The sequence below is a fragment of the Passer domesticus genome, chromosome 10 (genome assembly GCF_036417665.1).
Source record: "Passer domesticus isolate bPasDom1 chromosome 10, bPasDom1.hap1, whole genome shotgun sequence".
NCBI classification, from domain to species: domain Eukaryota; kingdom Metazoa; phylum Chordata; class Aves; order Passeriformes; family Passeridae; genus Passer; species Passer domesticus.
In genome coordinates, this window is record NC_087483.1 from 31,287,824 (window position 1) to 31,302,957 (window position 15,134).

The following is a 15,134-nucleotide window of genomic DNA, read 5'->3' on the forward strand; positions in this document are numbered from 1 at the left end:
AGTTGTTTTCAAATGAACATGTGCTATCACAATTCTTGGGGAACAGTTCTGTGAATAATATTTGACCTCTCAATTCTGAATACTCCCCACAGAGTCAGATTGTTCCTGAGTCGGGCATATATCATTCTTTTCAGAGAGAAGCTGAGAAGTGTAAGGGATAAAATAAATTTAAAGACTACAAGTAAACTAGACATTTATTGAAGGAGATGAAAGAAAAACAAAAATACACCTTGTGTATCATAAATTGTATTTCATTAGTTCTGTGAATCTTACTGACTAGGGAAACTAGTACCAGAATGCCAGTGTCTTAACTGATACTGCTTCTCAGCTTCCATTGTTGATACACTTTTGGTTAATATGACTGTAAAAAGATGATGAAAATGGCAGCCAAATACACCCTCTATGATATAAACAGTGCAGAAACACTGGAACAACAACATTGGAGAGTCGGACCAGTTTCATTCATCTCAAGTAGGCACCAGGTCAGCTGCAAACGGATAATTTCAATGTGTAATTGAAGCTTTATGAAAAATATACGTTTGACAGAAGAAAAGAGATGGATTGTCACAGTTGAACATAATTTACTTAATTGGCCCAACTTGGTGGCTGTTGGGAAGTATAACCAAATTCCAGTAAGGAGTCAAGCAGAAGGAGCCCAGGTGTTCCTCCATATGGTGCATGCACTCTATTTTTAACATCTCTTCAGTGAAACAGGACAGGGCATTAGTGCAACAAAATTTGTTTTCAGGACTAAGCCACCAACTTTAGTGTGAGGAATCCAAGTAGCTAATAGAAAATTATTTTATTTTGTACAATAATAATAATAATTTAAAAACAAAATGGTCCAAACCCACAGAGATTATAAAGCAACCAAGACCTTAAAGAGTTGGAAAGGTTTTTGTTATACTGAGCTGCATAAACCACTAGTTTCTGATGATGAGCCATGTGGTTATTTTTATCTTTACACGGTCTTACTAGTTTTGTTGAACAGTTTCTAATTCTTGTTCTAGATGAGATAGGAACCACCCATCCTGCCCATGCCCTTTATGATTTTCATGCCCTGTCTCAGTGTTCTACTCTGTCAGTCAGTTATTTCTTTTTCTAAGCTGAAGAGTCCTATCCCACCTTATGTTTGTCATAGGGAAATTATCACATTTTCTGTCGTTGTTGCCCTCTGAATCTTTTGAAATTGTAAAATGAGTCATTAGGTTCTTTCACAGCTACTGTTTGTTTGTGCTTGGATTTGATAAAGCATGCTGCATTTATGTTCCATACATATAAATTCTAGAAATATAAATATTACTGAATCATTTTATATAACCAGCACATGTACATCTTGTCTTAAAATTCTTATGACATCATTGAAATATAGAGTAGCTTTAATGCCACCTCCTGGACAAAGATTTAAATAGTAGTTTAGCCAGACTTAATTTGAAGTAACTCTAAAATCAGAAAAAGTGACTTTCAAAGTTTGAAATGTTTATATTAATTACTTTAGATCCAAATACTTTGATTTATTATATGAGTTAGGATAATGCTGACATTTCAAAATATTTATTTGGCCCTATATTCCAGTATAGGGAGACATTTGTCTATTTCAAAAGTGCAACATTAATTGAAAGATTTGAAACTGTTCATTGAATTCAAAGTTAAATATTCAGTCTTTACAGCTTGCTACTACTGGAAAAGCATATGTGTACATAAAACAAAGTAGATGAGTCTTTAGATTTGGTTTATTTTTAAGGAAAAACTGTTTGTCTGTAAACTGTCTTGATAATTTTGCCATTCTGAGATGTGCATGTTTTGGTACTTTCTTGTCTTGGAAGGGATTGCTCTCATGTATTCCTTTTAATAACAAGAAAACAATCCTTATTGTCACCCAACAGAGGTTTCTAGTAATTGTTCTTTTACTTGGAAATAGGAAGGTATGTATCACTTGAAGGACATGAATAATATTTTATTGTCCCAACATTCCAGAAATGGTCAAACTGTCACAATGTGTCCAGATACACTGGTGTTTTGTTATCCCCTAGATGTGAGTGTGGTTTGTAATGGGATCTGAACAGACCTGTGTGTCAGTTCTGCTCAGGGGCATGGCTGGGTGAGGCAGTTCCTCCTCCAGGGATGGCAATTCTGCACCGATGGGTTTTGCTGTGTTCACGCAGGACTGAGGCTGCTTCCAGACACTGCCACAACCAGTCCTATCCCTGCCCCAGCAGTATGGAGCCATAATGATCAGCCCTGAGAATCCAGGAGAAGGAAGGTCTTTAAGTATGATTTGTACTCCAGACACTTGATTTCATTTTCCACTTTGTGTTTTTGTTGCTGTTCCAGTGCTGGGATTGGCCGGACAGGGGTTCTGATCACGATGGAGACAGCCATGTGTCTCATTGAGTGCAATCAGCCTGTTTATCCTCTAGATATTGTAAGAACCATGAGAGATCAAAGAGCCATGATGATCCAAACACCTGTGAGTATCATCCCTGCTGTTCTGGGTTGCAGAACAATAATTTCCTATGATCCAGTCGTACAGGATGGATTTTTAATGCACTTGTTGATCATAATGCGGAGTTCACCTTTACCCAGTGTAACTGTAGCCTTGGCTCCAGGCAAAAAGAAATTCTTAAGACTGTTGGAAAGGAGCAATTCTTTAAATTTCCACAGAGAAAACTTGAAAAAAAAAGTAGCAGCTGTTTCAGGGATACCTGGCAAATAATGACAAAAAGGGTCAATTTTGAGCAGTGTAAAAATCACTCAGAGAAGAAAGCAGGAGCCTAATTCCAGGTGTTAAGAATCAGAATAGTATAAAAGATAAACACAGAAAGGACCAAGGCATGCAAGAAAAAACTTCAGTGATGAAATTCAGTGATTTTATGTTGCCTTAGTTGTAATGGAAACAAGCCTTAACTATGCCCTGTTAATGACTTAAAGGGAAATTATCAGAGAAATAATATTTGTAAAAATCAGTGTAATTATATCTCATGCGAGATGCATCAAAGCAATCCTAAGTACCTTTTTTTAGTCTTAAAAAAAGTAACTTACTAAAGGATTCTTTTGGGGATTTCATACCTTAAGATACCAGAACTTTTCATGTACCTGTAAGGTTTGGGTTTTGTGATATAATTCATGTATTATATTTCAGATTTGTAAGAGTTTTAGAACAGATTTAGAAACTTGTAATTGTATCAATCAGGTATTGCTTATCTCTGAGAGCAGTTTGTGTTCACATTTTTACTAAGTACCTAAAAAGGGTGAAAAGATTGTGTTGTCTATCAGAAAGAAAAAAAAAAATACTTGGATTTTTGGTTGCTCCAAAATTTGGATAGTTCCAGGGTTTTTTATTTTTTTTTTTTGAAAGAATAATCATGAGTAATCGGTGTAGTTTTACTCACAGTATACAGCATTTAGAGAGAAAGCATCTTGAAGGAGAAAAGGCACTAGATTGAATATGAAATCACAATTACTTGAAGATAGTTGCTGTAATTTTCATGTCCCTGCTGCTGTTCCTCTAATAAAATTTGAATAAAACTTTTTTGTTCTTCAGAGAGTATTGAGGCTGACAGAAAGTATGTATGTGTCTCCATTTCTAGTTCATCAGTCATTCAGTGCTGCTGAGTTCATGTTCCAGTACTCATGTCTCACTAAAAAATTGTTGTATTCAGGTAGCACAGGAAGGATGAGAAAGGTGATGATAGATGAAAAATAGCAGAGGATGGCTCTTGCTGTTTGTACAGTTCTTCAGGATGGATAGCTGTCTCTCTAAACATATGTAGAGGGGGAGAAAGTGTTATTAGTGAAGGTAGGAGTTGCAGTGGTGAGGGTTCAAACTGCATTTTTCCACAGTATGCGCTCAATATAATCTGGTCTCCTCATTTTTCTTAGAAAACAAAACCATTCAAATTCAGTGAAAAGCAGGTGTTCAGTGCATCGGAGGGAGAAGGTGTAATACAGGAGTTGGGGTTTTTTGAGGTTTCGTGACCGCTCGCTGTCCGCGGGGGGGCGCTGGGCACAAAGGCAGACGGAGCCCAGTGGGGAGAAACGAACTGCCTCATGTACACGGGATAGCAAATGGGATAGCAAATAGGGACTCTGGTGCTGGGTGTGCTCGTGTTCCCTTCCAACATCTGCAGAGGGCTGTTCCACAGCACTGACACTGCCGGTGTGCTGGAGTTCCAACCAGCATTGTGCAGGATGCAGTGTGAGTTGTGGTGCTTTGCATTTATTTCGATTTGTTTTCATTATTTTCTAATTTGATTACTGTCGGGTTTTTTTATTTGAGTAAAACAAACTGTTAGTCACCTCTGTGTATGTAGGTGCTAGACTTGCATGCATTGAAGAGTTAGACATTATATAATGTTAAGAAACCTGAGGTCTGGTTTTTTAAAACATGCAAGAGTTTTCTTTTAAATCAGATTCTGACAGGGATGTGCCAATATCATGCCTGAGTTAATGTAAGTATGAAAACTATGGCTTCTAAATCCAAGAGCATGGAAACCTCAGGTCAATGAAATTGCAGCAAGGAAATAAAGAGCAGAAAATTAATAAATAGGTGATGTTGTAATAATAATACTGGAGTTTTGGGTATAACTTTTTAGTATATATTTCAAAGTGCCATTCATCCTGTTCTTCTGTTGAGAAGCAAAATGTTCTCTCTAAAGTTCCTTTTGTATTGTGTTTCTTAAACTAACTTTGAAGCACAGTTCTTGGCATGTCAAGAGAAGGGGGTGGGGAAATCTCAGAGGCCTTTTCTGTTTCCAAATGACATTTCTCAATTACATTTCTTTTCAATTTACTGAATCTACTTTTCTTTTCAGAGTCAGTACAGATTTGTATGTGAAGCTATTTTGAAGGTGTATGAAGAAGGATTTATTAAACCTTTACAAGCATCACTGCATAAGTAAAGAGCAAAAAACCTATGATATCAATTGAGGAATCCTATCCTCTATAATGAACTGGCAACATTCTTTGTGCCATAATACTGCTTGCAGGAAATGATAGTGAAGTACAGCAAAGAATTGACAAAGGACTTTGAAAACTTCAGCACTGTTGCACTTTACGTTGAAACAAAATCAGTCTCTGAAACTCTTCTAACCTTCATCTGTTTGAAGACTTTATTTTGGTGATTTGCTCCGAACAAACCATAAACTGAAAGAACTGATTGTGTTCAGGGTGATCTCTGATATTTCATTGTAGTGCCATATACTGCGCTTCTGGTTGAATTGCTACAAACAAGGCTTGGAATTATTTCACTCTGTTTTACACCCATGTCTCTTAAAATGAAAAACAAATTAAAAAATACACTAAGCCATGGTCTTTTTCCAGTGCTAGGTTTATTTACTATGTACAGACTCTCACAGTTTTGTTTTTTACAACATTAGCAATATTGCCAATACTAGATAGATACACACTGCCTACTGATGCAGCACACTTTGTCCTCCACCCTTACTAGAGACCAGCTGGTTGTTAGAGGAGAGCTGGCATCTGTTAACCCAGCAGTAGCTGCATAATGCCCACTTACCAGCATCTTGTACAAAATAACAACAATAAAAATTTTAAAGAACCAACATATACATAAACAGCATTTCTTTGGCACAGCTTGTGTGTCATACACTGGTGTATTCTGATTTGTGTGACTTCAGATTATTTGATGGGAACTAGTGCATGCATTATGTCTTAACCCCTTAAGTGCCTTGAGACTTACAGCATACATCCAGTTAAAGGCACTCATGATTCCATGGGGGTGGTATTGTCCTGTCATATTTATCTTAATGGGTTCAGATTTTTAAAATGGCCCTTGGTGCTTGGAATATGTTACCACAAGGGGTCATGGAAATACCATTCCCTCTTTAGTTATACAAGTACCTGTGTGCTACTCTCTGTAGCAAAAGCACCTCTGCCAACTTAATCAATGAGCATTGTATGCTGCTGTGCTGTAATTATATCAAAAATCTGACACATTCCTTCATTCCTTCTAACTAGTAACTTACTAGCATCTTACTGCAAAATGCTGGTAGGTCATTAGAAGCTGATACCTTGTTTTATCCTTTTATTGAGAATAGCAGTTTTACTCAATTAGACATAACTCTTTAATAGCACTGATAATTAAGTTGAACTTACAATCAGATGTGATTTAATTCCATTACCTTCTAACTAACTTGTTAAGTCCTCATAGTTGATTTCAAGCCATGTTCGTACAGGTCTGCCTTTTATTTTCTTTTCTTTGAAGAGGAGAAGGGAGAAGAACACTATGAAGTTATCCCAGAACTTAATTTTGATTTCATAATGACCCCAGTCGCCTCTGTTATGCTTGTGCAAAATTGTTCCAGTTGGTATGGGTTGCTTCTTATTTAAGTAGGTAGAAGATTTATAAGAACTGTCTGTCTGATACAGTATCTGAGCTCATTCTAAAGATGCATAAGTTCCCCATTTTTAAATATTTTTCTAATATAGGAGAAACCAAGTCAGAAGCAAGGTACCCAGTGTAATATACTGTAAGAAAAAAAGTCACTTATTTGACTGTCCTGTGACAGCATAACATTGTGCCCTCTATTTAAAAGTTTTAATTTATTGTATTGGTTTCCTGAAAATGTTTATCCATTAAATTTTGTTGTAAGCTATATATATAGCATAGAATTAAAATGGAAAGTTCTACGCTAAATAATTTTTAACTATTGAAGAATTATATTGTATATTATACATTTGTTCTATGGACATTTGAAACAGATCAACTATAAACTATTAAATGAAAAGGGATTCAGGCAACGTGAAATCCTGGCTTATAACTTAGTAATGAACAAGAACTACAATGCCAAATGGAAGACAGAGTTTTAAATATTTTTAGAAAACAAAATAATATTAGGAGGGCTGTGGCCCTGTTACTTATATTTCTAGATTTGATGTGGAAGTCAATGTTTTCCCTCAGTGAAAAATAAATTTTACAAGAATCTCTGGATCTGAACTGAACTGAAAAATAATATTATGGTAGCTTTAATCTCAGTTATATTTTAAGCCATTTGCAACACATAAAAATTCTTTTTTATAATTCTTTAACTTCCATATGATGAGGTCATTAGCTGAGTTGCTGGCTAGTTAGAAGGTTATATTGAACTCAGCACTTAATGTCCAAACAATAAAATAATTCCTTCATTATACTGAAAGAGATTTTCTTCATAGTTAAGTTGTAAACAAAAATAGCATTTGCCCTGTTATTCTGAGGGAAATCAGAAATGGAGTTTATGCAGCATTATATAGCATTGGTATGTCACATATTTAAATACTCTTATGTAAAATTGCCGTAGCAGTTCAAGTTCAAAAGTCCCATTTATACCACAATTATGTGCGGGATATGTATTGGTCATGTGTCATTACTGTTTTGATTACAAACCACAGGCAAAAATAAAAGGTCTCTTCAGAATTTTCCTCTGCACTGACTTGTAGTTTATGAACTGGCTGCACTGGGGAAAAAACTGAAACAAAGTACCTATCCTTGATTAATTGGCCATCAGCGACTCAGTGGCTTTTGGCTTCTCCAAAGCCAGGATAAAGGTAACCAAAAACTGCTTGGGAAAGAGAATAGCACTGAAGCCTTTCTGCACCATAAATCAGTAATTTAAATTTTTCTACCTATTGTGGTATAAATGGCCTTTAAAATATTTTTATATGGCCAAAAAAAGCAAAACTGCTTAATATTTTACTTTGGGTTATGAAGATCTGTATCATCCTTAAGAGTTTTTTAAAGAAGTTTTTGTATGTTTCATGCTGTACAAAACATGAATGTATCTTTCAGACATAATGACTTATAGACCTATATGTGATTGGTGTTATGACTGTTGGATTTTATGAATAATTATTTTCATACCATTTGATTAGGAAAAATGTTGGGTGGGTGTGGGAAAGAGTATGTTTCTAACACTTCCATAATACAAATCCAGTTAAAAGGAAAAAAAAAAGTAGTTTTCATTGTAAATAAGAGCAATATTATGACAAATTTGTGCCAATGTAAAATGTTAAGATTTTTGTTTTTACTTTTAGGTTCAGATTGAAAACTACCACTACCATCTCTTGTTTAAAATGGATTTGAAGGGGTTTTTTTAATAGAAAGGCATGGGGCTCTAGTGGGGGCTTTGAGTGGTTTTTGGGAGCATTTTTTATTTTTGCTAAATGTGAAATAAGATACAGATATTGTTTAATGAACCACCCACAGACTGTCAGCCAGTCCAATTGAGAAATACTGCATTAGATATCCCAGGTAACTGAGGGCTGAAAATTTCATTTATCCTGAATTTGGAAGCATTTGGTATTTTCAATCACTTAGAGGTCTTAAGCAGTAAAATACTGCTTTATACATTTTATTTTTATCTAGTCTCTCCCAGTTATGAAAAAGAGAATTTTTCTCACTAGATTTAATGCTAACTGACATTTCTTCCACGTTTCTCTGTTAAATCTCAAAAGCTTATGTGCCATATAGATAAAGCAATAACACTTCTTCTAGAATATCTGATTACAGTCTGGCACACCATCTAGTAAAGAAAGGCTGAGAAAGCAGTTGGGACATTAAGGAACATGAGGAGGTTGTTATGGAACTTGTGTAGCTGGCAACTTTCCGTGAAGACCTTCCAAAAAGCTTTGTGGTACCTGTGGAAGGGCCAAAATGCAGCAGATGTTCTGCAGTTGTGCTGCCCAGGGAAACAGGACTGAGGGAAGGTCTGCCATAGAGTTGTTGGAGCTCCAGGTATGCTGTGGAGCTGAATTATGTGATATTTTTATGCTTATGCAGTGTGTGCAGGTATGTGGGTGATGTCTGGTGGCTCAGGGAATTAGCATGAGCATGAAAAGCTCTACAGATCCACCCATTTCCAAGCAGAAGAAGGTTGTCCACTACATAGGCTGTAGGTTTGACTGTAGAGCCACTGTGCAGGCAATCAGCAAGCCCCTCAGCCCTGAGGATAACAGGAGTGATTTGGTTATGGTCCACATGAAAATTTTGCATATCTGGACTTCCACCAAGTAGAGGAACAGTGTCCTCTAATATCAGCTGCAGTCTTTTTGTAGCTCACATCTCAGGTCCCCAGTTGGCTGCTTTGGGTCTATTTGCCAACTTTAGTGTACCCATCTTTTGTCTTGAGACTGAAAAAGTCCTTTCCCATTGCTACTTCTACTGTTAGGATCCAGTATTAAGATCTGGTAAAAACATATTCATTGATTAACTGTGGATCTTGCATGAATATGCAGGGATTTATAATTAGTGGTGATTGGGAAGCTGTTAGAAGGAGGAAATGGTTGGTTTGTTTCAGTGTAACTGTTCCGTCCAGTCTCTGTTATCCCACTGCACTTAGTCACTTGTTTGTTTAGAAGTCTGCAAAGAAGGCCAGTTCCTTATCACTGGATTTTACTTCTGTGCTTGTTATTCCCACAAGTGTCTATCTTTTCATAGGGCTTATCCTGCTACAAGTTTTTATCTGGTGCATGAGCTGTAAATTCTATTGGCTTTGGCATGTTTTGCTCATTGAGATCTCAGTGGTGAAAAGGAGAGATTAAAGACTTTCTTTAAAAAAATGCTGAAATATTCAATTTTAAAAAAGTAGATGTTTTGATTAGTAGCCTCATTTTAAAAAGCCACTAAAATATCTGATTCTAGTCTGCTGTAGCAAGAACGGTGGTTCATGGACTGGCTGGCAGCTTGTTGGTTGTGGTATTTCATATTTAGCAAGCTTACACATATTAAAGGATAATTTTTTTCAAAGTGTTTTCATGTTTGAATAGTAGCACTTTATGTCATGCTTACTACTGACTGAACTATTGGACAAAATAAATTGGGTTTGGAGAGAGATGCTTAATGGGTTTCTGTACAGAGATGATTCAGATTGCACCCTGGTACGAATGCTTTCTTTTGTTCCAACCATTTCTTGTTGATTATGTGTTTCTGAGGGATTTTCAGAAAATAGATATTAATAAGATAATTATATCATCTCAATTTACCTGTCTTAATACAAATATGAAGCCTGCATTTGGGAAAAAAAGCAAAAAAGGAAAAAAAAAGGTGCAAATAGAAACTTACAGGGTACTTGTAAATTTATGTGCTCTCTCTCAGCTAGCTGCAAATTAGCTATGTTTACTGTAAATGTTTCTGCTAAGCATTATTTTTAACATTAGATCAATTACCTGGAAATCAGTATTCTTTTTTTTTTTTACTTAACTTATTTGAATTTTGATAATTAAAGATAATGCACAACAAAGTTTAAGGAAGTTGTCACCCTTTTGCACCTAGGCCAGGGGCCTGAGACATGAGTGAAAGGGTGAAACAGTTTATGTTAAGCTGTTTTGTTCTTTAACTAGAATATATCCACAAGGACTAGACTATAAATGATCCAGTGCAATTATCTCAGTACATTGGGGCACCACTGTAACAACCCATAATAATCTTACAGGAAAATTAAGGTAAGAGAGTGAAGGTTTTATCTTATCCAGTGTAGCCAGATTTGTTTTCCATTTGGTTTGCTTCATTTACCAGTGATCCCATTTTAACCAGTCAGTTTGGCAGGGCTGTTTGTGTAAGGTTTGGGGTTTTTTTCTGTAACAGGTGCTATACTACGTGTAAATACAAAGGGAAGAGTGTTATTTAGATCATTATTAACAATCAGATGGTGGCAATATTTTTGCCAGTTTCTTCTGGTAATTAATTTGCATTTCCAGTTGTCAAATTTCATCTCAGTTTCATACTGCTGAATGATGGACTGCAAGTGTGGAGTAAATCATCTCAGAGTTCAACAGCTCTTGCATTGTTTAGACTAACTCTTGTGTATCTTTATTAATACTGGGGGGATGCAAAGGCTCTTCCCAGAAGTAGACTTCTGCCTATACATTTGTTTAAAAGCACATGAGGGGGAGGGAAAAAACAAACCAACACCCTAAATGCACCATCTTGGCAAAGCAGCCAGGGTGGTTGATGGAAAACGATGGAAACTTGAAATTGGTCAACACTGGACAATGTGAAAATAAATTCAGCTTTTGTCACTGCAGCTACTGTATGCTTTAAAGGGCCTTATGTATTTGTTCTCATTTTGATAAAATTGAAATTCTTGCCATTAAAATTATACACTAACTTCTACCGAAAACCAGCAGTTCCCAGGATAAATATGCTAATTAACATTTAACAAGTCTTGTTTTAGTCTTAAGTAAAATTTCATTCTATTATGTGAAAAAATGCTGTTATGCATATTTTGTGGATATATTTAATTTCAGTTGACAAATAGTTGTCTAGGTACAGACTTGAAAATATATATATAGTTTACTTGTGGATCTTAATTGTTTAATTGCAAAATAAAGATGTGCTTTAGTAATTTAAAGTTTCTTTTTTTTATTTTTGCGATTTTCTTGCTACTGTACACACGATTTTGCTGTGCCACATTTATATGTGTCTGGTGCCAGATAATGTTCACCTTGTATTTTCCTTCTTGACATTGTATGACATAAATACACCCCTATGGATTGTGCATTAGAAGAGGTTGTAAATTATCAGGAATTAAGTTGTTTGGTTAAAGCATCAGCCCAAGTTTTTGCCTGAAAATATATAAATACTGCAAGATTTGCTTTAATGGAATAATAACTTTTAAATTACCTTTTATGCAGTGAGTGTATTTGAGATAGTGTTCAGTAGAGATGATAGTCTGATCAAAAATCTGAGGATATGATGGACACTCATGTGAACAACAAAAATTCCAGATGGAAGCTTGTGATTATTTGCTGTCAAAAAGTGAGGGGATGTTCAAAACAAAAGCGGGTAAAGATAATGAAAGGAGTTAAGACACAAGACAAAAATCTCAGGAGGGATGAGTGTCTGAGACCCCTGTATGTTCTTAATTCCACTGACAAATACAGGACTTTAAAGTGAGGACAGAGTGTTTGGATTTGAAGTACAAAAATATAAACTAGTGGGAAAGCACTTTAAGGAGAAAAACAGATGTAAGAAGAGGCTTTTCCATAGGAGGAGATTTGTTTAAACTGCAATAGGAAGACTGGATATAAGACAAGTGACAGGTTACACAGTTGAATGTGTACTGTGCATGCTTGGACTGTATCTGAGTAGCAAATAGCGAGGAAGGAGCAGACTGTAGTTACAGGAAGAGTAGCAAGAGGGTGGTGTGAAGCAGAAATTGTAAAAAGGAGCTACTAAGTTTTTGTGTCACTGAAGCTACAGGAAGGACATAATCTTTGTGCCAACATGGGAGCTTGTGAATGACTGAGTGGAAAGAAGCTCAAATTGAGGAGTAGTTGAAGGTGGTTAGAACATTTAGGGACAACGTCCAAGAATCAGCGAATTCCCCACAATTCTTTGTCGTATAGGACAATGTGAAATGGTGTAGACTAAACAGCCAGGAGACTCCCATTTACCTGGCAGATCTCCACTACAAACTAAGCATCTTTAATATGCAAACCATTGGTTAGTTGATCTGAGAATTCTTCAGATATCTCCAAACCATCAAGATATTTTTTTTTCTATTTTAAATACAGTAAGATTGTGTATGGTTTCTTTGGGAACTTTATTGCAAGCTCCCACAGGTATTTCATGACAGGCTACTGAGAGCAAGCATAGTCCCTGCTCCTCTGATAAAAAGTAAATATCTAAATTTCCCCCCCCCCCCGTTTGTAATTCACCTTTCTGAATAAATAAACAGGCATATGAACGTGAATCACCTTTCCTCAAAGCTCGCCCTGCTCCTCCCAGCGGCAGGACAGTGGTTGTCAACCTGTTACTTCGTCAGCAAATGGTGGGCAATTACCTGTCAGCTTTTTTTTTATTTTCCCCCATATTTCAGTAAATGACATCAAGGGAACTCGATGTATACTCAGGCACTGGGGCCGAGGTATTAATGTGGGTTTCATTATGCCCGTTCCAGGGACTGACCGGGTGTCAGCCCGCGATTCAGAGCTGAGCTTAAAAAATGCTGTGTTATCTTTGGCCCAAGTATCTGCTTTCCCACGCTACAGGGTAGGCTGGAGTCCCACTTACCCTGGGATTTTGAGCGTGTCTGGAGCTCCTTTACTCCGAGCTTTGTCACTCTCAGCAGGCATTACGCACGACGAGTTTAATATTGTTTTTCCCCAAATACTGACTTGGACACAAATATTTATGTAATTTAAAAAGCACAGAAAAGTGCAGCCCTCTGTGGCCGCTGCCGGGGCTCGTGCCCGGGCTGGAGGGACTCGCCGGGAAAGCGACGGGAGCGCGGGGCACCGGCACGGGCTGTGCGTCTAAACCTCAACACACAGACCGCACTTTCCACTCGCAGCCTTATTTCAGTGTGCGTTATTGACAGTGTACTTGTGGACGGCTCTGCTTGATTTAATACTGCTACCGCTGCTCTCTCAGGCACTGTGTAAAGATAAGATTTTCTTACAAATTTTATGGTTTAAGCGCGCGTTTGCCTAAAGGTTCCAGTTACCGCTGGGCAGCCGAAGGCTGGTCACAATCCTGGCCAAACCACTGAGGGGAAACCTCCACACCGCATTAGCAAAAACTCCAGAACTTTCGGGAAATACCCTGAAACACGTCCCGCAGGCTCAGTCCCCAGGGGTGCCCCAGCCCCGGGGCCGCCCCCGCTCCCCGCCGCGGCCCCTCAGGCCGCTCCAGGCTCCGCGCTGCCGCCCCCCCCCCGGGCAGCACGTGGTCGGCGCCGCGCCCCCCCCCCCCACCCCCCGCGGCGGCCCCTCCGCCGGGCGAAACCACCTGGCACGGGAGGGGGGGCGCCCCTTCTGCACCGGGCCCCGCCCCGTTAAAGGGGCGATGGGCTCCTGGAGCGGCGGGAAGCAGAGAGTTCCTTCTCCCGTCCGCCTGCCGCCCTCCCTTCTCGCCGCCCTGCGCCTCCATCTCCGCGCTGCCACCGAGCAGGAGAGCGCGGCCGGGGCAGCCGCCAGGTGAGTGAGCGCGGGGGGAGGAAATGGCCGGCGCGTCGCTGCCCGTTTAAGGGCCTCCCACGTCTCTCCGCCATGTCCGGCGGCCCGGCCCCTCCCGGGGCTCCCTCACCGCCCCCCGCCCGCCCCCGGGGCCTGGAGGAGGCGCAGCGGGGACGCTCCCGCCGGCCCGCAGGTGAGCCCGGCAGGTGGGGCCGGAGCGGGGCCGCGGGGTTATGTAAGGGCGGGGGTCGGAGCGGGGGGGAAGGCGCCCGGCGGGGCCGGGGCCGGTCCGGGGTCGCCCCTCAGGCTCGGGGCTGAGCCCCGCCAGCTCCGGGTGTGTGCCGGGAAGCGCCGTGCCCGAGGGGCGCTCGCCGGTCCTGCCGGAGCCGTTCGTGCACGGAAAGCTGGGAGCGCGGCTCTGAGGCGGGAAGGGTCGCTTATCGCTTGTTTTCCATGGGAGAGGTGGAGCGTGTGCGCCGGGAAAGCCGCCGGTGGTACGTGGTGCTCAGCTGCCTCCCAGCTGTGGAGGATCCGCCTGGGAGCGGCGAGCGGCGGCGTTGGTGGTGTTGAAAGATTGCAGAGAACAGTAGGTGATCTGCGCGATCGCTGCATTTTTCCTTAAGCGTAGTTTCGAGTATTCCCAAAAAGTCACCCAGCCGTCTTCAAAGTTCTGAGCTGTTTGTTTTTTTTTCAAAGACTTTCACAGCCAAGAACTGTGGGTGTTTAAATAAAAGGGAAAATCTGTCTGATCTTTGACGTTTCTTTATCAAAGTTTGGAATTTTCTAAGAACTTTATTGCGGGTATTTTTCTTTATTTCCTGATTGGATTTGAGTTTGCTTTGTTAGTTTGTTTTGATTTTGGCGTTTTTCTTCTGTAAAAAACTTAACCCTGTTCATTTTCTCTGTTGGATTTTGCAGCAAAGATGCTGAGCTTTTTCCGCCGCACGCTGGGACGCCGGTCCATGCGTAAGCATGCGGAGAAGGAAAGGCTGCGAGAGGCCCAGAGGGCTGCGACCCACATCCCTGCGGCTGGGGACGCCAGGTCCATCATCACCTGCCGAGTGGCGCTGCTGGACGGCACAGATGTCAGCGTGGACTTACCGGTACGAGTGACCCGAGTGTGTTCCTGAAATACGCTGGGTTTGTGTTATTCTGATGTGGATTGCTGTTTGCAAGTTAGGTAAAGGCATTGCTCTGTGCTGTTGGCAGTCGGCCCTGTGCCTTGATGTCCACTAAGCTGC

At 39.9% G+C, this 15,134-nt stretch overlaps 2 protein-coding genes across 7 annotated transcripts in view; both read left to right on the forward strand.

Moving 5' to 3' along the window:
• Nucleotides 1-11,345, forward strand: part of PTPN4 (protein tyrosine phosphatase non-receptor type 4) — a 106,767-nt gene extending 95,422 nt beyond the window's left edge. For all 3 annotated transcript variants that reach the window (XM_064434957.1, XM_064434958.1, XM_064434956.1), the window contains 2 exons: nt 2,335-2,470; nt 4,815-11,345. In XM_064434957.1, coding sequence (XP_064291027.1) covers nt 2,335-2,470; nt 4,815-4,901 — 223 coding nt within the window. In that variant the 3' untranslated portion in view covers nt 4,902-11,345. The remainder of the gene's footprint in view (nt 1-2,334; nt 2,471-4,814) is intronic.
• Nucleotides 11,346-13,764: 2,419 nt separating this feature from the next.
• Nucleotides 13,765-15,134, forward strand: part of EPB41L5 (erythrocyte membrane protein band 4.1 like 5) — a 53,267-nt gene continuing 51,897 nt past the window's right edge. For 3 of the 4 annotated variants that reach the window (XM_064434965.1, XM_064434966.1, XM_064434967.1), the window contains exons 1-2: nt 13,934-14,086; nt 14,812-14,996. In XM_064434965.1, coding sequence (XP_064291035.1) covers nt 13,987-14,086; nt 14,812-14,996 — 285 coding nt within the window. In that variant the 5' untranslated portion in view covers nt 13,934-13,986. The other variant, XM_064434968.1, reaches the window with a different exon arrangement.